This window comes from Megalobrama amblycephala, linkage group LG7 (assembly GCF_018812025.1).
Source record: "Megalobrama amblycephala isolate DHTTF-2021 linkage group LG7, ASM1881202v1, whole genome shotgun sequence".
Taxonomy (NCBI): Eukaryota; Metazoa; Chordata; class Actinopteri; order Cypriniformes; family Xenocyprididae; genus Megalobrama; species Megalobrama amblycephala.
This window is the reverse complement of record NC_063050.1, coordinates 54,214,714-54,235,934: the sequence shown is the minus strand read 5'-3', so window position 1 is coordinate 54,235,934 and position 21,221 is coordinate 54,214,714. Positions and strand designations below refer to the sequence as shown.

Sequence of the window (21,221 nt, the reverse complement as noted above, 5' to 3'; positions counted from 1 at the left end):
AAATTATATGTATTGTGAAAAGCGCTATACTAATAAATGTGAATTGAATTGAATATTAACTAATGAACCTTGTTATAAAGTGTTACCATTTTGTCTAAGTTTAGTACCTAAATCGACTTTTAAAAAGAAACCCAGCCTGAAAATTATTCATTCTCTGTTTTTACGCCTTTTCCTCAGAGTGAACCAAATATGAGCAGTTGAACTGTGTTGAGATTTATAAATACCAATATAATTTTATTTATTATAGTCTCAACAGAGACATGTGGAAAAGAACTACTAGTGGGAACGTCCTGCATCATGAAGCTGAGAACAAAAAACAATGAGAAACCTTATGAGATAAGATGGACCCATGACAGAAATGGCGACATTCTTCTCTGGAGATATGGGAGAAACAAAGTGAAAGCAGCTGAAGGTGTATCTAAGGAAGAAGATGGATCATTAAGATTTCAAAGTGTTAGTCTGAAGGACATGGGCACATATACATATATCCTTTATCATTTTAAGGCATTTCAAAAGGTAAGTTGCTCACAAGATGGCAGCATTGTATGTATATAAGCCACAGGTCTCTGGTACAGACAGGCAAACCATTTTTGGGTCGTGATCCACCAGTTGAGAACCACTGTCCTAGACACAGTGTGAGATAATATGAAAAACATCTAGAACAAACCTTCATTCAGCCTTTCTGTCTATCTATACATTATATAAAACTTTTTTTAAAATCGTTGCTTGGCAGCTTTCTAGTCTGCAGGATCAAGATAAAAATAGCTGGCCAACATCTCAAAACATCAGATGCATTCTGTATTCTTCCTCATGCAGCACATTAGATGATATCCTTCCATCCCAGTGTAAACGGTTGCATCACATCCTTTTTTTGGCATCACATCCTTTTTTTGTATGTGTGTATGTGAAGCTCTGTTAATTTCTGCCTCCGTCTGCACAACAGACATCTTCAGTTCGTGATTCTGTCTGCATAACCTCCAACTCTGATCGCAAACACACTGAAAAAAGTGATTTTGGAGAGTGGTAAATATAATCTGTGGAAACCATATAAAATGTACATGATTATTGCAGCCAGCCAACGAATTCTAAAGTAATGGGTAAATTCTACATATGCTACCCATTCGTCAACAGTAAGAACCATCACATAGAAAAATGCGGTAAAATATACCCTCAAACCGTGAGTTTTTTTGCTTTAAATTGCGCATGCGTCAGCCCGCGTTTTTGAGTGAGTGTGGGCGACGCTGGATCCTCTCTCTGGCTGCCATCGAACAGCAGAAGTAAAGGTAAGCTATTTACATATGAGTGCTATATATTTTTTAATTATGAGATATTACACTTCACTTCGGCTTTCGTTTGTTTAACATGCCATTACTTGAAATTAAAGTTTGAATCTGTCGCTGGCGTCACCATGGCCCGGGACACATCAAGCCACGTCGGACTACGTCGGACCGTAGGTCAGGCAACTTGGTTTATTGTGTTCCACGCGTCGGTTTGGTGTGTTCAAATAAACAAATTGACCCCGACGAAAGCAGACGTGCCGTTGCTAGGATGAGAATGCGTTGACACGCAACGGCACGTCTGCTTTCGTCGCTGCTAGTTCTTTGCCATCGGTTTGTTGTGTCCCGGGCTTTCAATGTCTGCACAACTGCCGGTAAGTTGAAATCTCGTCGTGGTGTGCTTTTTACAAGATTAGTCAGCATGCATGACTGTGTCTGACTGCTGGTTTTAAGGTTAGAAACTAGTCAAAGCCAGCTTTTTCTAATATATTGAATGGGCGCAGGATTAAAAATAAAAACATAGTAACGTTACCACTGTATCCCACGAGTGTGTGTGAAAACACCAACTGTTGCTGCACCTAAGTTTTTTAAGGAATTGTGGGATCACGTACAACATTTTAGAATTGATTTTATATTATATTTGTTATTGTTAGAACATCAGTGCTTAATAAATGTTTTCATAATTTTGTAATATGTTCTATGAAACACATTACATCTATGAAGCTAATTATATGAAGCATGAATATTAATATATGTAATTGCAATGCCTTTATTTAAGTCAGTACACAGTCTGTTATTTCTGCATGACCGGCCCTTGTCAGACAGACAGACTGCCCAGATCAGAGGAGCACTGATAAACTACCAGATTTTTGAGCCAACCCAGCATTTATCAGGCGAAGGGGCAGGGTTCACTCTGGACAGGTAGCCAGTCTGTTGCAGGGCCAGAATTTGGTCTTAGTATATGTAAATCATTCCCCACACCGCTAACAGTCTTATCACTAAATTGTATCTCCCTACAGACACAGAAAATTGAGGAAAAAAAGAGATGCTGTTGTCTGCTGCCTCATTAACTACCTCGGTGAAAGACAAGAAGATCTTTTCCATGACTGCCAGGTATGTCATATTGATAACAGATTTTTGATTAACTCAAGGGATCCTCCTCTCCTCTCCTCTCCTCTCCTCTCGTATCCACCTTCTCTTTTTGCCTTCCACTCCCCCTCTGCTCTCCTTTTAGATAAACTGAAATATATTGAAACAGCATCTTAAATAAAATAAAAATGTGTATGCTTTTTGTTTGTTTCTTTTTAACATGTAGGAATGTGAGGACTACTCAGACAAAACGATGAAGGTGATTGTGAAGCACAATGTCATGGCTGAGGAGGATCCATCAGATTTGTCTATTGTGATCGAGGGAAACCAAGAGATGGAAGGATGTGGAAGCCGAACAAAGGCATGCATACTGCTGATGGGACTCATTTATGCAATCAACATCGAATATCCAAAGGAGCTGAAGAACACGTTTGAAACTTTTCAAAAACTTTTTTTGGAAATTGACGGGGCAAAACTACTGAAAAAGGTCCACAGCCTCAAAAATAAGCTCATGCAGTAGACACACATTTCCCCTGTTGTTCTAAGAGGATCTTTTGTCTGGACATACTTTTAATGGAGTTGTAATGGAGTGTAGTTTTATATTTTTCTTCTTTTCCCTTATTTGCTCCACACACAGACACAGATCCATCCACTCTCTCAGCCCACTCCATTGCTCTGTGATTTCCCCCAGATTGACAGAAAAGGAATACCAATAGAAAGTGGCCTGAAGAATTTTGATCTCTCCTTCTACCCTCTTTCCCTCCCCATTTGTTTGTTTCTTTTATTCTCATCCTATCTTTTGAGAGTGAGAGCAAGCTCAAAAACTAAAGAAATATCTTTATCCAGATATTTGATACTGTACATGCACAGAAACAACCATGTGGAGTTTGTGTGTGTGCTTTTGATTTTTAAAATAGAATAAGTGGCATGTGTTGTTTGCAGTAGCCAATTATCCAGAAACAACATTTGAAACTGTTATCTTAGTGAGTTATAAAAAGTCAATTCGTTCATTGTTGTGTGAAGCTGTTGTACTTTATTTAGCACTTTATTCTGTGTTTTTTGATAATTTGGTGCATCATTGCTGCATATAAACATGGCTGTTCGGTTATTTGTTATATGAATACCTGGACCACAGATTTGGTCAGTCACTGTTGTGTAAATCTGAAGAGACACAAAGAGTTTAGTCTAAGAGTTTAGATACAAGAAAATCTTAATGTGATTGGATATCCAGCACTGCTTTGATCTCCTCACTTCTCCTTTCCGCTCTGATCTGGATGTCCTAAAACAGGGATGTGTTTTATTATCCAACATTATTGAAACAACATTTGATAGATCAGTGAGTTATAAAACAGGTTCATTACTTGACATGTTGTGTAAAGCTGTTGTGCTGCACTATATTTTGTATTCTAATATCTACACTATATTCCTATGTTTCATAGGATTTTTTGGATTAAAAACATTGATCTGATGAACCATCTGAATGTCTTTATTGTGGGGGGTACATTTTACCTTCTCTGAATAAGTAATTGTTATGAACTGATATTAATTAACTTTGATTTGAAGAGATAATTTTTACCTAATTTTCATGAGTAAGTAGCTGTTGAATATATACATATATGTGAGGTATTGTTACCCAATTTATGCAAGCGTTTAATAGCTTTTTACTTCAGATAGTTTATACTCAATAAATGGGATTAAATCTACCCCACCAAAGTCGATGCAAATTGTTACCTCACATTTATTGGGTAAATTCTATAGATTAGTTTTTACAGTGCAGGACTTTTTCCTGTTTCCTCCAGTTGATTGTGAAAAGGTTCTGGAACATTTGCTGTGTTCAGAAGAGCAATGATCTTCCAATACAATCTGATATTGATGTTCCTCTGTGGCTTCGCTGCACTCTCTGGTAGGTTGACTTCATTTTCTATAGAAATGTTAACAGACTAAAGTTGAGATCAAAAGTTAGGATGTGATTAAAAATCACATCATATTAAGAATAGTAATCCACATTAACATTTGTTCTCATGCATACTGCGTCATTTTATATCAACTCAATATTATAATCACCATACATCATGTTTTAGTCTGAACTTATTGTAGAAAGATCTAAATTCATTTTGGCACTTTTGGCATTTATGGTTCCGTGAAGAACATTTAACATTCATGGAATCTTTCCATTCCACAGAAAGTTAATTAGTGGAAAAGGGTTCTTTAGATTGTTAAAATGTTCTACAAAATAAGAAAGACATTGTTCTTTTAAGAACTTTTGACTGAAAGGTTCTTTAGGGACCCAAAATGTTTTTTTGTTTTTTTTAATTGATGCTGAAACTCTCTTTAGGAACCTTTATTTTTATATTTGTCTCATGGAGAGGTTGTGGGTATTTCAGTAACTTTAAGGGTTTGAGTTAAAATTCTAATTTTATCAAGCACCAATTTGTTGGTTTCAAACATAGTTTAAAGTGTCTTAAATTATTAGTTCCAGTATGATATTATTTTTGTATTATCTGTTGGATAAACAGAGGAACACAAGAGAAACACACTAACATACATGAAGAAGTCAGTATAAAATGAAGCCAGATTTGAACTCAGAACAGTTTTCTTTATAGATAAGGAAATGTCAGGTCAGGGCATATATGTTGTAATTTTACACAATTTTAAGTTCTGTTGGTCAAAAGGTTAGTGTCTGAACTGAAATGGACTTTTAAAAGAAACCTGAAATCCTGAGAATGATTCCTGTTTATACTTATTCCTCATAGTAAACCACATATGAGCATCTGAACCCTGTTGATTTTTATTAAATAATATAATTTTATTTATTATAGTCTCAACAGAGACATGTGGAAAAGATCTACTAGTGGGAGCGTCCTGCATCATTAAGCTGAGAACAAAAAACAATGAGAAACCTTATGAGATAAAATGGACCCATGACAGAAACGGCAACATTCTTCGCTGGAGAGATGGGAGAATCAAAGCAGCTGAAGGTGTATCTAAGGAAGAAGATGGATCATTAAGGTTTCAAAGTGTTAGTCTGAAGGACACGGGCACATATGAATACAGAGCATTTAATACTGATGGTACAGAGATTGGTCAAGGAAAAGCAGAAATTAAAGTATATGGTAAGATGACAAATATTTCTACCCTTCCAACACAATAATAATAACAAAATAAGATTGTATATTTCTATAGGAGTTACAGTTTTAGGAAATAACCACAATGTTTGTGTTACAGAAAAGGTCCCTAAACCTACTGTGAAGATCAACTGCACCGCTGATGGGAATGCTGCTCTCACCTGTGACGTGGAAAACAGTAAAGATCCGAGTCTGACTGTATCCTGGTATGAAGATGGAAAACTCATCCAGAATGAAAAAAATCCTCAAGTGTTCTTGTCATCTACTCAAGTACAGGAGAATAAAACATACTCATGCGAGACACACAATCCTGTCAGCAGAGTTAAAAGTGAGAGTGTTACTGTATCATGTAAGTTATTTTATTTCACATGCTTTTTGTGTTATAATTAATTATTCAGTCTATATCTTTGTTAAAAATGATCTTATGTTGTCTCTAAGACAAATCTAGACCTTTCAGGGTTTTAAACCAACTTAAATATTGATGTACAACACTTTCCCCCAGTTTCACAGACAAGGCTTAAGCTAGTCCCAGACTAAAATGCATGTTTGAACTGTTTGAAATTGAAGCAACTTGCACTGACGTGTCTTAAAATTTGTCAGTGTCATTGTTTTGTCTAAAGATGCACATCACTAATGTTCTTTTTATAGGGTATGTTTAGAAAAGCAACTTTAATACCCTAATTGAAATAAGGCCTAATCCTGGCTTAGCCTCAGTCCTGTCTGTGAAACCGGGTCTAAAATGTCCAGCTGTAGATCTTTTAATGATTTCACTTTTGTTTCATAAAGTGCTCTGGTTTTTGGTCTGGCTGTTTCCTGTTTTTGCTGCTGATGTTCAATCATGAAACTTTACTGTAAAAGAACCATATTGACTCCAGAAAATTATATTAAACTGTGTACTGAAGATAACTGAAGATAAGTCAAAAGTTTGGACACACTTATTTATTCACTGTTAAAAAATGATTGCGATTAGCGATCACAACTTAAAATTTATCATTAGAATAACTTCCCTAGATTGAACTTGTTGAGATAACTCAAATATCCAAGTTTTCGCTTAATACATTTTTACATTTCAAGTTGAATATAACTTAATTTTTTTAGGGCAGCACAGACACCTACTTTTTAAAATTGAAACAACAATATTTTTTAAAGTGTTCGTTGTTCAACTTCAAAACTATGAAATTACACAAATGGAGATCTGAGAATTATGTGGTGATGTATGATGCAGTTTGTAAGGATTTTAAACAACAGATGTTTTTTAATGATCCACTTGTCTGTTATTGATTTCATGACATCTGTTCCAGGCCCAGGTCTTGATAAACCTTTTAGTTTGGATTTATGGAGCATGGTGAGCATCCTAGCTGGCGGAGAAGTCCTTCTGCTGCTGTTAATATGTTTTCTCATCATCTATGTGTGTTGCAGACGTCAGGGACGCAAAAACCGCCAACAAGGTCAGCAACGTCTTCATCACCTCTTAAATTAATCATTGAGCATTTGTATTTTCAACAAAAAATCAAACTGAAGCTGCTGCTGTTGTTCTTGTTGAGCTTGAAACGTTTCCCACCACAATCATCAATGCCAAATCTTAAATAATCATTTAAATATAATTATAAAGTTCTGAACATTCCTATAAATGTACCTTCTAAAACTGGTTATTTGTTGTAACTAACCAGGAATGTGAAGCCTTTTACCACAGTTTCTTGTATTCTCATATGTATTAGATTCAACACGTTGACTAAAATCAACTGAATCTTAAAAAAAATTGAAATTCTTTTTGTAAATTTTTTGTCCACTGTTATATAATGCATTTGTCAAACCTCTTTGTTTAGGCAGCACCAGACTGATCTGAAATCAGATCTAACCGAGCTCCACTTAATATCCTGTATACAAACATCTTTATCTCTTTTCTGAGACATTTAACAGAACAATTGGCACTAAAAACAGGTTTTTTAAGAATCCACACTTTCAAAAGTGAGTAGACTAGCTGATCAATAAATATGTAATATTCACTGTTTGCTATATGTAGAATTAGTGTTACTTGGTGTTAATTTGAGAAAATGACTATTGCTGATAGATTAAGCACTCTGTTGGTTGCAGTGTTTACTTTGTTTCATGTTTTCAGCCATTCCTTTAATTGTGATAAAATACTACAATAGGATTACACAATCAAGAAGTTGCTATATCTGCTATATTATTCAATAAATATTATGTAAATAAATATTGATATCAGCTATTGTTCACCCTGCTCTCTAAAAAATCCATATCAGTCCAAGACTTCACATAACAGATTAACTTTACAGTCTAATACAGTCTAGATCATGCAGATCATTTTTTGAACATTGTGTATTTAATATCTTTCAGATGAGGAAGAGTTCAGGCTAGCAGATCTTACTCCAGGTCACACCGATACAGAACGGTGTAGGAACTGTGGACGAACCAGACAAATGAATCATTCAGATGATTGAAATGCTTCCAGCTCCAGTCATCTACAGGAAAATCCTTGCTTAATTACTTTTATAACCCCCATGCTTCCTGGCAGAAGTGACAGACTCAGCCATTTGTAACACCAAATGGTCACCAAGAAGATAAAGAGTCTTTGATCACCAAACAAAAGGACAGAGACAATGCAGACCTTTTGGTTTCTTTTAAGGAACCTAACTTCATAGAAAAACCACTGAAGACCGTTCTAAACTGCATCAAAATTGTTCCAAACTATTTTAAATATACTTATCAAAATCTTTTAACTGCATACATTTTACATCATGTGTCCACAAATTCTACCTGTAACCAGTTTTGCTTTAGAACACCCACAATTCATGTAAATGTGATAACTCTTGAATGACTGACTGAAAGAATGCCTTATTTGGAAGGAATTTACTTATCTTTCTGAAATTTCTCCCTTTGTGGCTTGAATGAAATCTGTTTAAACTGTATCATATTCCATTTAATAGAAATTATGGTTAAAATGGCACTCTCTGCTAAAGCAGAGATGGGAAGTAACACCTATGTAGGATTGGGGGCAGAGAAAAGCCCTTTTGAAACAGGACGATATCTGATTGGCCTAAACTCCTTTCAGAGGTGTGACAAACAACTTAGTTTAAATAGTCATGTCGCAAGATAGTGAACTAGTAAAGTCAGAGTCAAGACAAGAAAAACTACAGACAAGAGAACTAGATGAAAGAACCAGTCAGCGGTGACCAGAGTAAGCAGAACAACGAGTAACCATGGAGTAACAAGAGGAACAGACAAGCAGCCATCCAACTTTCACTCACTTTTCTTTTCTTTTACTTAATTTTCTTTCTGCTGAAAGTCTTGTGTTCTCAGTTTTTCCGCAAAGTTCAACCAACGACTTTTGCCGCTTCAACTTTAACTCCAGCGACAAAGAGACTTCCTTCCATCTTTCCAGCAAGCTCAAACGTGATTGGTTTTTACCTAACTACCATCTGGACCTGAAAAGACAAATCATCGACTTGGAAAACCCTTCTCTGCATGCTGACGAGGGAAATTCACATTTAAAGTCAACATGAGCAAGTATCTCCAGATTAAAACTGAACTGGTGCATTTAAATTAATGATTCATGGTTCGTTCAGGTCTTTGAAGTGCATATTTTGCTAGGAATTCTGTTCATCATATCACTCTCTCTCTTAAAACTCTGTCTCTCTCATTTCCTTTCTTACTGCAACGCGTATGAATGAATGTGTGTGTGTTAGATTAGTATGTGTTATAATAAATAAAGTCTTTTGTAGATTTTAAAAGAAAGTGGCTTGTATTATGTGCTCCTAAAATGTAATGTCTTAAACTGTCGATCTTAAGTTACCGTGCTCTAATAAGTGTTTTCACGATTGTTGGATATTCATATCCACTACAAGAGCTTATTACGACTTATTGGACGACTCAGTTGCTCGGTCGTAAACTAAACAACTCTTTATAATTCCCTATAAATTATTTCATTTGAGCTAATTTTACTTCCTAGGGCGTGTTTTCCCTACATCGGATCTAAACAGATAGCTAGGGGGAAACCAGTGCCCCCCATCCTGCAAGAAGACCCCCATCCAGCTACTCTACACAAACCTCGTCTCAGGAAAATCTGACTCCCATACCTCACCCGAGGACCAAACAGCACTAAACCAAGAGAAATCAAGAGCCGTTACTGACCAATAGCATGAGACGCTTGAATGTTCACTGAACGACAGTAAATGGGACTTTCCTAGAACGATTTTTTCATTGACTAAAAATCATATTTTGATGGTAGCTGTTATTACTAAATTGTTTTCTTTTTTGTCTTAGGCAGAATGTCCAAGCTGTTCTTGTCTATACAAGGAAAGTAGATGGTGATTTACAAACTTACTATAAAAATAGTCTTTACAAACTGTGCACTATACTCAAAGTCTTCTGAAGTAAATTTGTCATGATTTACAATGTAAAATATTGACTTTTTTGTTCGACATTAACAAAATTTTTTCTTTCAAACCATGATTTTGCCTTAAATCATTATACATATATTCTTTTTGTTTCTCTTTAAATTAAAACAATTGTTGATTTCATGGGAAACTCCATTCATCATTTGTCTATGTGTGTTTATGTCATATTCATACATAAAAGAATGTTTATTATATAGTGGGCCACACTTGTGTACTTCCATGATGTATTTCCTGTATTTGTGTTCATGTGGGTGTGAAAACCACAAGTGTGTGTAGAAGCTTTCATTAACCGATAGGACACACTTATAGTGTTGTAAAACTGCAAGTGTTTACAGAGCTTTATTTTGATTTTCAATACTTTGCATTTTAAAATAAACGTCTAAATATCTGTTCAGTAGTCCTTAACAGACGGCACAATTTAGTAATCGTGGTGCTTCTAATTGAGTGATAAAAAGCAGTTGCAAATGAAGTACAAAAAACACACTCGTCTAGAGAACGGGCGATTTCAAACCACGTTTTTTGAGACTGTCTTTGGTTTTAAGAAGAAAATACTCAGCAATGGTGTTGACTGATGAATTTGCACATGGTTTGTCTTAAAAACACCACATACACAACATTAAAACTTGATTTTCAAGATTTGGTTGCATTTTAGCTCTTAAAAATTAATGGTCAAAATAAACAACATTATACTGTATATCATCTTCAGTTCAGTTGATTGATTCAAAATCATCATTAAAGACATGCAAATCTCTCTGTCATTCAATATAATGGTGCAATGAATCCAGGACTTGGCAAAGTATGTAGGATAATAATGTTTGTTAATGTTGCTCATTACTAATTGTATATTAGGGGGTCCCTGAAAACATCTCATCTAAAACAGACTAGATACAGATCACTTGTCTTAATGCACATGTGTCATTTCTTTATCATTTTAAGGCATTTCAAAAGGTAAGTTGCTCACAAGATGGCAGCATTGTATGACATTTATGTATTTAAGCCACAGGTCTCTGGTACAGACAGGCAAACCATTTTTGGTTCATGATCCACCAGTTGAGAACCACTGTCCTGGATCCAGTGTGAGAAAAACATCTAGAACAAACCTTCATTCAGCCTTTAAAAAATAATAATAATTAAAAAAAAAAACATTTTTTCCCACGTTTTGCTTTTGAATTTACTTTTAGAGAAGATCAAATCACTCTTATAACATAAAAAAATATTTTTGTCACTTTTTGTAATAACGTGATGATATATTTGTAGAAAAGGTCACAATTTATCGTGAAAAGTGAAAACTTCAAATTGAAAATGAAATTACACAGATAGCGAGTAAAGAGAGCCTCCTTTATAATCTCCGAAGCAATTTATCGTGAAAAGTGAAAACTTCAAATTGAAAATGAAATTACACAGATAGCGAGTAAAGAGAGCCTCCTTTATAATCTCCGAAGCTGTCAGTGCAGAGCAAACTCATTGTGTGAAAACTCTTTTAATTAATTAATTTAGACTAAACCTCATAATAAATCTTTTTATTTAAAACGTGTCTCTGCTTTGTTATAATGAGAGGATTTGTGAGCATATAAAACTAGTAAACTGGCACTGAACATAAACTCGTACAGCGTTTTGAGAGAAACTGAGCGGATTCTCACTGGTAACTTGGACACTTCTGATTGGTCATTATTTTCAACAGAAATGACTGTGATTGGCTACAATACTCAACGCTGCAAAAGAACTACATTTGCAGTCAACCAGATCGCATTAATTTACTTGCTTTTCTCTTTTATTAAATAATTAAAAAATTACGTTACACGTATTAATAACTCCATTAATTCTGCAATATTATTTTGCATTGACCTGAATAGAGAGTATGATGTCACTTTCCCGCCGGAACACGCCCCCTCAGCCGGACTGAGGCGAAAGAGCCTGTCATTACTGGATTTAAGAGGGAAAACTGCGAAAACGCGAGTAAAACAAACGATTAAACTAAAGATTGGACTCCATAGTGTTCCTTATAACTTACCAATAACCCAGTGATCCATGGATATTGACATGCAGGAACATGTTTCCATCCTGACATTAGATGTGCCTGATTTCGACGCCGGGAAAAAACATAAAAGCAAATTTGCCTGTGAATGCTTTATATACTGTAAATACAATACAGGTAGGTGTAAATCCGGTGATCATTTATATCAACGTTATTTATTACGTTATATTGTCCAGCCCTAAGTTTTTGTCAGTGTTTTTTGAAAAACATCTAAATATGCAAAATATAAGTTGGTAAATATTTAATTGCTGAGTACAATAAATAAGAATACAATATATAGGGTATGATTTTACCTCAAAATTCAACATTTTGACAAAAAATGATAACTGTCAATGCATGTTTCGCTGCCTGGAGTCCAGTTTTTCGCGGCATTCACGCTGAAAACTAATGCTGCCACTCAGTGGGCGTGGCCTCAGTCACAACGGCCGGCGGTGACGTCACATGCATACCCAACTGTGTGAAGCTCTGACACCTTCTGCCTCAGTCTGCACGAGTTCAGTTCATGATTGTGTCTGCATATCCTCCAACAACACTTCTCCTGTTTCCTCCAGTTGATTGTGAGAAGGTTCTGGAACATTTGCTGTGTTCAGAAGAGCAATGATCTTCCAATACAATCTGATATTTTTGTTCCTCTGTGGCTTCACTGCACTCTCTGGTAGGTTGACTTCATTTTCTATAGAAATGTCAATAGACTGAAGTTGAGATCAAAAGTTATGATGTGATTAAAATATATCCATATTATTAACATTTGTTCTTATGCATACTGAGTTATTTTATATCAACCCAATTTTTTAAATAAAGTCAGTATAAAACAAAGTCAGAGTTTTCAATAGTTTTCTTTATAATATATAAATGTCAGGTCAGGGCATACATGTTAATTAATGTAATAATAATACATATTTTACACAACTGTTGATCATAACAAAGTTTTGGTATTTTTAAGGAACCTTTTACATTTTTGCTGCTTTTAAAACAGTTTTACTGTTTAAATTCGGATTTAATAGGCTTCCTAATGCAGATCCCTATTTGTGACAACTTACCCCGTACAGTGTGATGACAGTTCCTGTTGTTGTTATAGGAGTCAGTGTGTGTTAAATTAATCGTATCATTTTATTTATGGTGGGAACTGTTTCCAGTAGTTTTTTCTAAGGTTAGTGTCTGAACCAAAATTGACTTTTAAAGAGAAACCCAACTTGAGAATTATTCCTGTTTGCTTTTTCCTCGTAGTAAACCACATATGAGCATCTGAACCCTGTTGAGCTTTATTAAATAATATAATTTTATTTATTATAGTCTCAACAGAGACATGTGGAAAAGATCTACTAGTGGGAACGTCCTGCATCATGAAGCTACCAGAAAAATACAACAACAAATCTAATGACATAAAATGGACCCATTTCTCCAGTGACGCCGTAATTGAGAGGAGAAATAAGAAGACAAAGTCAAACACTCCAGGTTTAACAATGGAAGAAGATGGATCATTAAGATTTCAAAATGTTACTCTGAAGGACACGGGCACATATACATACACTGTTACTAGTTCTGATGGTACAGAGATTGGTAAAGATAAAGTGGAAATTAAAGTATATGGTAAGATGACAAATATTTCTACCCTTCCAGCACAATAATAATAACAAAATAAGATTGTATATTTCTATAGTAGTTACAGTTTTAGGAAATAACCACAATGTTTGTGTTACAGAATGGGTCCCTAAACCTACAGTGAATATCAACTGCACCGCTGATGGGAATGCTACTCTCTCCTGTGACGTCGAAAACAGTAAAGATCCGAGTCTGAATGTATCCTGGTATGAAGATGGAAAACTCATCCAGAATGAAATAAAGCCTCAAGTGTTCTTGTCATCTACTCAAGTACAGGAAAATAAAACATACTCATGCGAGACACACAATCCTGTCAGCGAAGATAAAAGTGAGAATATTACAGTATCATGTAAGTTATTTTATTTCACATGCTTTTCATTCTTGAATGTACTGATCTTGTGTTATAATTAATTATTCATTCTTTATCTTTGTTAAAAATGCTTTAAGGAAACATAAAACATCTAAATCTAGAGCTTTCGGCATTTTGAAAATTAAATTGTGTACTAAATGTTGGTTTATTTACTGTTGATTGCAATTAGTAATCATAACTTAAAAACCTATCATTAGAATAACTTCCCAAGACTGAACTTGAGATAACTCAAATATCTAAGTTGTCACTTAATACGGTGACATTTCAAGTTGAATATAATAATTTTAAGGCTGCAAAAACTCTTACTTTTAAAAATTTAAACAACAATTATGTTCTTTATAGTGTTCTTTATTCAACATCAAAGTCATCAAAATTATGAAATGACACAAATGGAAGTCTGAGAATTATGTTTACAAAAAAATTACAAAAAAAGTTAAGATAAAATAAATAGGAGAAAATGCTTCCTTTATGTTAATGTCAAAGGTTGTTTTCATTCAGACTCAATGGTATTTGAATTTGTCAAGTCACCTTTATTTATATAGCGCTTTTTACAATGCAGATTGTGTCAAAGTAGCTTTACAGTGATAACTGGTATATAATTTTGGCTGCACAGCAGCTCTTAAAGACAATAGTGTCAATGCAGGCAGATGCAAAGCACTGTTGAATATCAAATGGCAACATACTTGAAATTCCCTCATTTTTACAAGGAGCAAAACGATGCAAAGTAAGAGACAACACAACCTAGACTACATTAAATATGGTTCAGTTGGTATTGTATTGGGTCGTAATGTCGATTCCAGCCTTTTAAGCATTACTGAAGGAGGAACATGAATGTTGCACACTTGTTGATGCTTTACTTCACTATCCAATTCAAATCATCCAGCAGTAGACATTAAAATTAAATGTATACTTAATTTTCAGATCAGACTGTTTTTTAAGGTAATTATAAGCAAATTCAGTGAAGTGTGTCTAAACATTTGACTCTCATGAAATAACGTCAGATCGCATGATGCATTTTGTAGGATTTTAAACAGCTTAAAACATATGTTTTTTTTAATGTTCTACTTGTTTGTAATTGATTTCATGACATCTGTTCCTGGCTTACAGGTGGAAACCTTGTCCATGACGATGACTCTGGCTTTGACTGGATCATCGTGAGCATCATAGCCGGCGGAGGAGCCCTTCTGCTGCTGTTTCTCGTCATCTGTGCATATCGAAGCTGTCAGCGAAGCACAAAGCACCAACAAGGTCAGCGATGTCTTCATCACCTCTAAAATTATGTGATGAGCATTTGTATTTTCAACAAAAGTTCAAGCTGTAGTTGTTCTTGTTGAGCTTGAAAAATCTTAAATACAGTCATTTAAAGAAAATTATACATTTCTGAAAGTTCCTATAAATGTGTCTTCTCAAAAACTGGTTGTTATAATGAATACATTATCATAACATGAAACCTTTAAACAAATTTTGAAATATCTCAAAACAAAATTTCGATATTTTAACAGTTATGTGTGTTGAACATCATACAGGTCAATATTACAATCTGTTAGTTTTGTTCGTATGAGAAAACTAGTTAATTTTAAATTCGTCTTTATGTCAGAGGATGTGATGTTTTCTTGTACTATAGTACACTGAAGACTTTTCTTACTTTAAGACTTCTCTCTATTCCTTAGTAAAAGTTGGTCTCAGCAGCTTTGTGAATAGGTCTTAAGAGGAAGCTCTTACCTAAGAACTTTTACTGCCATTTAAGAGAACTCTTAGTGGTAAAATAAAATGTTTTGTAAATACGGCCCTTGGACTCTATTACAGCTTTCATTGGCCAAGGGTCTACCCAAGAGGAGTCACTGCACCATGGCATAAGTTTACAAGCGGACCATTAAAGAGCGCGACACACACGTCTCCCAGACATCCTGTAGAATTCAACCAATCAGATGATGAAAATCCTGTTGCCCCATCATATACCCGGCACAATGCGACGCCAGTGTTTTTTGCACCACGTTGTTTAAATAGCAAATGCACTCATGCCCATCTGTTCGCCCATGGGTGTGCTGGTCTTAAAAACGAGGTGTGTTCAGGGGCATTGTTGGCGTGTTGCTATTTTTAAAAACAACTGCACCATTGACCAACTGAAACCTGGTCTAAAGTCAGTGGCACCGTATTTTTTTGTTATTTAAAGGGGGCGTTAGTAATATGCACCTATAGGCGGGTGCACAACGTGCATACACTCTGCTCCTGCTATTAAAAATAAAAGGATTCCTCTCTGGAGAAGCGTTCCGTCTTTCTGCTTGCAAATGTAAATAGCAAATCCGCCATGGTGCAAGCGCAACTGGCTTTTAAAGGGAACAGGAGATTGGTTTATTGCATGTGGCGCCCAAAGCACACCCATGACTCATTAAAAGACTAGGTACAAACGTTTTAGACCATGCACCTGGCGTGCCGACCATTTTTTCTCTCGTTAAACTAGCACATTCGGACATGCCTTAAATGCACCTGCGCCATGCGCTTAGATCGTTAAAAAAGTTTCCAGTTAAGTGTGCCATATGCAGCAGACATTTAGCCAACGGTCTGTGGGCATGACGTCTGAGGCTGAGACTAGTCTCCCCTCTTCTCCCTCCATTCCGCAGCTCACCACCATGCCCACCTTTGTAGCATTTGTCAAAACTGTGGTGAGAACTGTCTTCTGCTGAAGCAGGGTTTCATGACCCTTTAACCAGTTTGAAACAGGAACGCAAAGCCTTTTACCACAGTTTCCTGTATTCTCATATGTATTAGATTTAACCTGTTGACTCTGAGAATAAACTGAATCTTTAGAAAAACAAAACAAAAAAAAACGTTTAGCCCTGGTTTCACAGACAAGGCTTAAAGGGTTAGTTCACCCAAAAATGAAAATAATGTCATTAATTACTCACCCTCATTTCGTTCCACACCAGTAATTTTTTTATTGTAAATGATTCAATTTGATTTGATAGCCCTGTAGTGTGGTATTATTCTAATTATCCACCCCTTATAAAGGTTAAAAAAAAAATTGGGGTAAATATCACAAATATGCAGATTTAAATATGTCAAAACTGCAATATTCTGAAAGAATATTCAGAAGAAAGAACATTCTGAATTAAAAGAATATTGCTACAGAATAAATTTATATTTACACCGCACAAAAATCCTATTTTTTTCCGAACAAGCAACTTTTTTACTCGGCTAAGTAAATGACCGATTTACTTCTCTATAGGACAAGCACATGGCAAGGCTTAATGTCGAGCCCTGCGTGTAGTCTTAATGGACCACATTTCAGTCTCTATTTCATATTGTCTGACAACAAAAAGAAAAAGAAAGCAAACAAATCTAAAGGGCTGACACTTGGCAGAATGTGAATGCTATGTAATGACATAAATAATCTAACTGCCACATGACGCCACATGATCGACTTTTAACAAATATATATACAGTGCCCTCCACAATTATTGGCACCCATAGTAAATATGAGCAAAGGCGGCTGTGAAAATAAATCTGCATTGTTTATCCTTTTGATCTTTCATTCAAAAAATTCACAAAATTCGAACCTTTCATTTAAGGAAAATAATTGAAAGTGGGGGGAAACTCACATTATGAAATAAATGTCTTTCTCCAATACATGTTGGCCACAATTATTGGCACCCCTAGTAATTCTTATGAGTAAAATATTTCTGAAGTATATTCCCATTCATATTTACATTTTTTAGCACACCAGGGTGATCATGAACATGAAATTGTCCAGCCATGACTTCCTGTTCCACAGGAGAATAAACATGAGGAAACACAAAGGCCATATTCCCTTAATCATTCATCACAATGAGAAAAACCAAAGAATATAGTTCTGATGTGCAGCAAAAGATTGTTGAGCTTCACAAAATAGAAAGTGGCTGTAAGAAAATAGCTAAAGCATTGAAAATCCCCATTTCCACTATCAGGGCAATAATTAAGAAGTTCCAATCAACTAAAGATGTTACAAATCTGCCTGGAAGAGGACGTGTGTCTAAATCATCCTAATGTGAAGTGAGGAGGAATGTTTGAGGGGCCAAAGACTCTCCAAGGATCACAGCTGGAGAATTGCAGAGATTAGTTGAGTCTTGAGTCTCAGAAAGCCTAAAAAAATTATCAAATAGCACCTACATCCCCACAAGATGTTCGGGAGGGTTTCATGAAAAATCCTCCTCGCTCATCCAGAATCAATCTCCAACATATTCAGTTGTCAGACAAGACTGGAACTTCAAACTGGACCAGCTTCTATGGTCAGATGAAACTAAAAAAAAGAGCTTTTTGGCAGCAAACCCACCAGATGGATTTGGTGCACACATGGATAAAAAGTACTCCATGCCCACGGTTATATATACTGCTGGATCTTTAATGTTGTGGGCCTATTTTTGTGCTGGAAGTCCTGGACATCTTGTTCAGATACATGGTATCATGGATTCTATCAAATACCAACAGATAAAAAATCAAAACCTGACTGCTTCTCCTAGAAATCCAATAATGGGCCATGGTTGGATCTTCCATCAGGACAATGATCCAAAACAAACATCAAATCCAACACAAAAATCGGTCACTGAGCACAAAATGAAGCTTCTGCCATGGCCATCCCAGTCCCCTGACCTGAACCCTAAAGAAAATGAGTGGAGTGAACTGAAGAGAAGAAGCACCAGCATGGAGCTGGGAATCTGAAGGATCTGGAGAGATTCTGCTTGAAGGAATGGTCTCTGATCTCTTGTCAAGTGTTCTCCAAACTCATCAGGCATTATAGGTGAAGACTCAGAGCTGTTATCTTGGCAAAAGGAGATTGCAAAAAGTTTTGACTAAAAGGGTGCCAATAATTGTGGCCAACGTGTTTTGGAGAAAGACATTTATTTCATAATGTGAGTTTCCCCCCACTTTCAATTATTTTCCTTAAATGAAAGGTTCGAATTTTGTGAATTTTTCGAATGAAAGATCAAAAGGATAAACAATGCAGATTTATTTTCACAGCTGCTTTTGCTCATAATTATTAAGAGTGGCAATGATTGTGGAGGGCACTTTATATATATATATATGGCTTTAAAAAATGGCATTAAAAAGGCATTAAATTAGATTTGATGAAACCAGCAGAAACCCTGGCTATATTATTTAAATTTTGTGTAAATAAATGAAGAGTTTGGTTCCAAAACGCAATAACTCCATTTTGATTAATTTGAGTAAAAAGATGTTTTCTTTACCAAGAAAGTGGCAAGATGAAAACTACTATTTTTCAAACTTTCACATAGCATCTTTTGGTTATAAAAACATTAAAAATTCAAATCTACATTTTGATTTTAAAAGGTTTATTATAAAAACAGATTATTTTTCCTCAAAATGCAATAAATCCATGACACGTTTTTTTTTTTTCAAAATGCAATGAATCCATCAATATAAAAGTTATTTTTCGAATTGAAAATACACAACAAAGTAAACTGATTCACATATACAGTATGAGTCTAAACTTTGCCAATATTTATCTTATATACAGGCATTTTACTGAAAATACATTCAGTCGTTGCTCTCAAAATGAATTCAACGAGTCATCTTGTTAATGTTATAAATTAATTATTTGTCATTACCGATTAAAGAGTATCTGGCGACACGGTTAAAATAAACACATTTGCAGAGTACATTGGTATTAAAAACGGCTTTTAAAAACCGTCCATGATTCAGTTTTGTGGACCGCGACAGAAGTTTGATGCTGTTGTGGAACAAGCAACAGCTTTACTGAGTGCCTCATCTTCTTAATCTCAAGTAAATGATTACATTTCGATGACTCGCGTTTCTTCTCCACCACAGGTTCAATAATGCCGTCAAAAGTATTCATTTTTCTATTTTGTTGATCACAAAGTACAAAGCAGATAAGGAAAACTAGGATGCCGGGTGTATTCAGAGCGCCGCCATACTGCGTGGAATGGTGCGCTGTGGTTGGTTGAGAGCGGATATGACTTCACATAACATATTAACTTTATAGTCTAATACAGTCTAGATCACACACATCTGAAAAAAAAATGCAATTTTCGTGTCTTTGATATCTTCCAGATGATGAAGATCTTACCCTAGGTCACACCGGTACAAACAGATCCAAACAGACCGCTAAGGGGCAACTGGCGCCCCCCATCCCACAAGAAGACCCCATGCCCCGCAGACCAGCTCCGCAAACCCCGCCTCAAACCCCACCTCAACCCAAAGCCCAGATCCGTGCTCGACCCCCACCACCACCTCAGGACGAGGATGAGGAATATCTGACTCCCATACCTCTCCCGAGGAACAAACAGCACTGAACCAAGAGAAATCACAAGCCATATTGACCAATAGAATGAGATGCTTGAATGTTCACTGAATGATAGTATATGGGACTTTCCTAGAATGATTCCAAAAATGATGGGCCTGTTTACACCTGGTCGCTTCATGCGTTTTCACTGATCAGATAGCTATCCGATCACGAAAATACCAGGTCTAAATGCCCTCTGAAACGCATTCGAAATGGATATAAATCCGATCACACAAACCACTTCAGGAAGTGGTCTGGGACGCATTCCAGTCAAAACTGAACAGGTCTAAATGCATCTGTTTGTTGAAACCACATATGTAAATTTAACTCCTCCCAAAAATACTAGAAAATAAATGTGTGAGTGCGTGTTATCATCTTCATTAAAAGTAATGAGACTAAATGATCTTATCAGTGCTGCTGCTGCGCTCTCTCCTATTGCGGTCTTTGATTTTGAAATTAGCCGATGATCAGTAAAATGCAGCTCATATTTGTTGCATTCGATGTAAACTCTATGAAATCTGCACATAGCATGGGAATTGAAGATCGTATTTATATCCGTTTTGTGTGTAAAGTGTAAATGCAATCATTTTTATAAATCAGATAGCTATCCGATCAGAGAAAACACATGAAGTGACCAGGTGTAAACAGGCCCTTTGATGGTAAGCATTTTACAACCTGTGCGCTATACTCCTTCTATAAGTCTTCTGAAGTCAATCTGTCATGATATACAATGCAAAATATTGACTTTTTTCTTTGGGATTAACTAAATGTATTCTTCCAAACCATGTTTTTGCCATAAATCATTATAAATACATTATTTTTTTACTCATTATTTAGATTTAAACAATTCGTAATATAATTATTTATTAATTGGCCTGTAATTATTTATATTTTAGAGTTTTTGGGATGGATTTCACGGGATACTGCTTACTTTCATCATTTGTCCGTTCGTGTTTGTGTCATATCCATACATAAAAAAAAATGTTTATTTCACACACATATATATA

General features: G+C 35.6%; 1 protein-coding gene across 3 annotated transcripts; it reads left to right on the top strand.

Annotated features, from left to right (window-relative positions):
* Nucleotides 1-9: 9 nt before the first annotated feature.
* Nucleotides 10-21,153, top strand: LOC125272892 (T-cell surface antigen CD2-like). 3 transcript variants are annotated; one of them, XM_048198056.1, is made up of 6 exons: nt 10-516; nt 4,144-4,269; nt 13,238-13,534; nt 13,647-13,895; nt 15,024-15,164; nt 19,983-21,150. In XM_048198056.1, the coding sequence occupies exons 2-6, from the start codon at nt 4,212-4,214 to the stop codon at nt 20,222-20,224; spliced, it is 987 nt and encodes a 328-aa protein (XP_048054013.1). In that variant the 5' UTR covers nt 10-516; nt 4,144-4,211; the 3' UTR covers nt 20,225-21,150. The 3 variants fall into 3 exon arrangements, with proteins under 3 accessions (XP_048054013.1, XP_048054015.1, XP_048054014.1); XM_048198058.1 differs by lacking the exons at nt 13,238-13,534; nt 13,647-13,895; nt 15,024-15,164; nt 19,983-21,150 and adding exons at nt 5,186-5,479; nt 5,592-5,840; nt 6,793-6,939; nt 7,850-8,691 and having other exon boundaries at nt 14-516; XM_048198057.1 differs by lacking the exons at nt 10-516; nt 4,144-4,269 and adding an exon at nt 12,393-12,599 and having other exon boundaries at nt 19,983-21,153.
* Nucleotides 21,154-21,221: the final 68 nt, after the last annotated feature.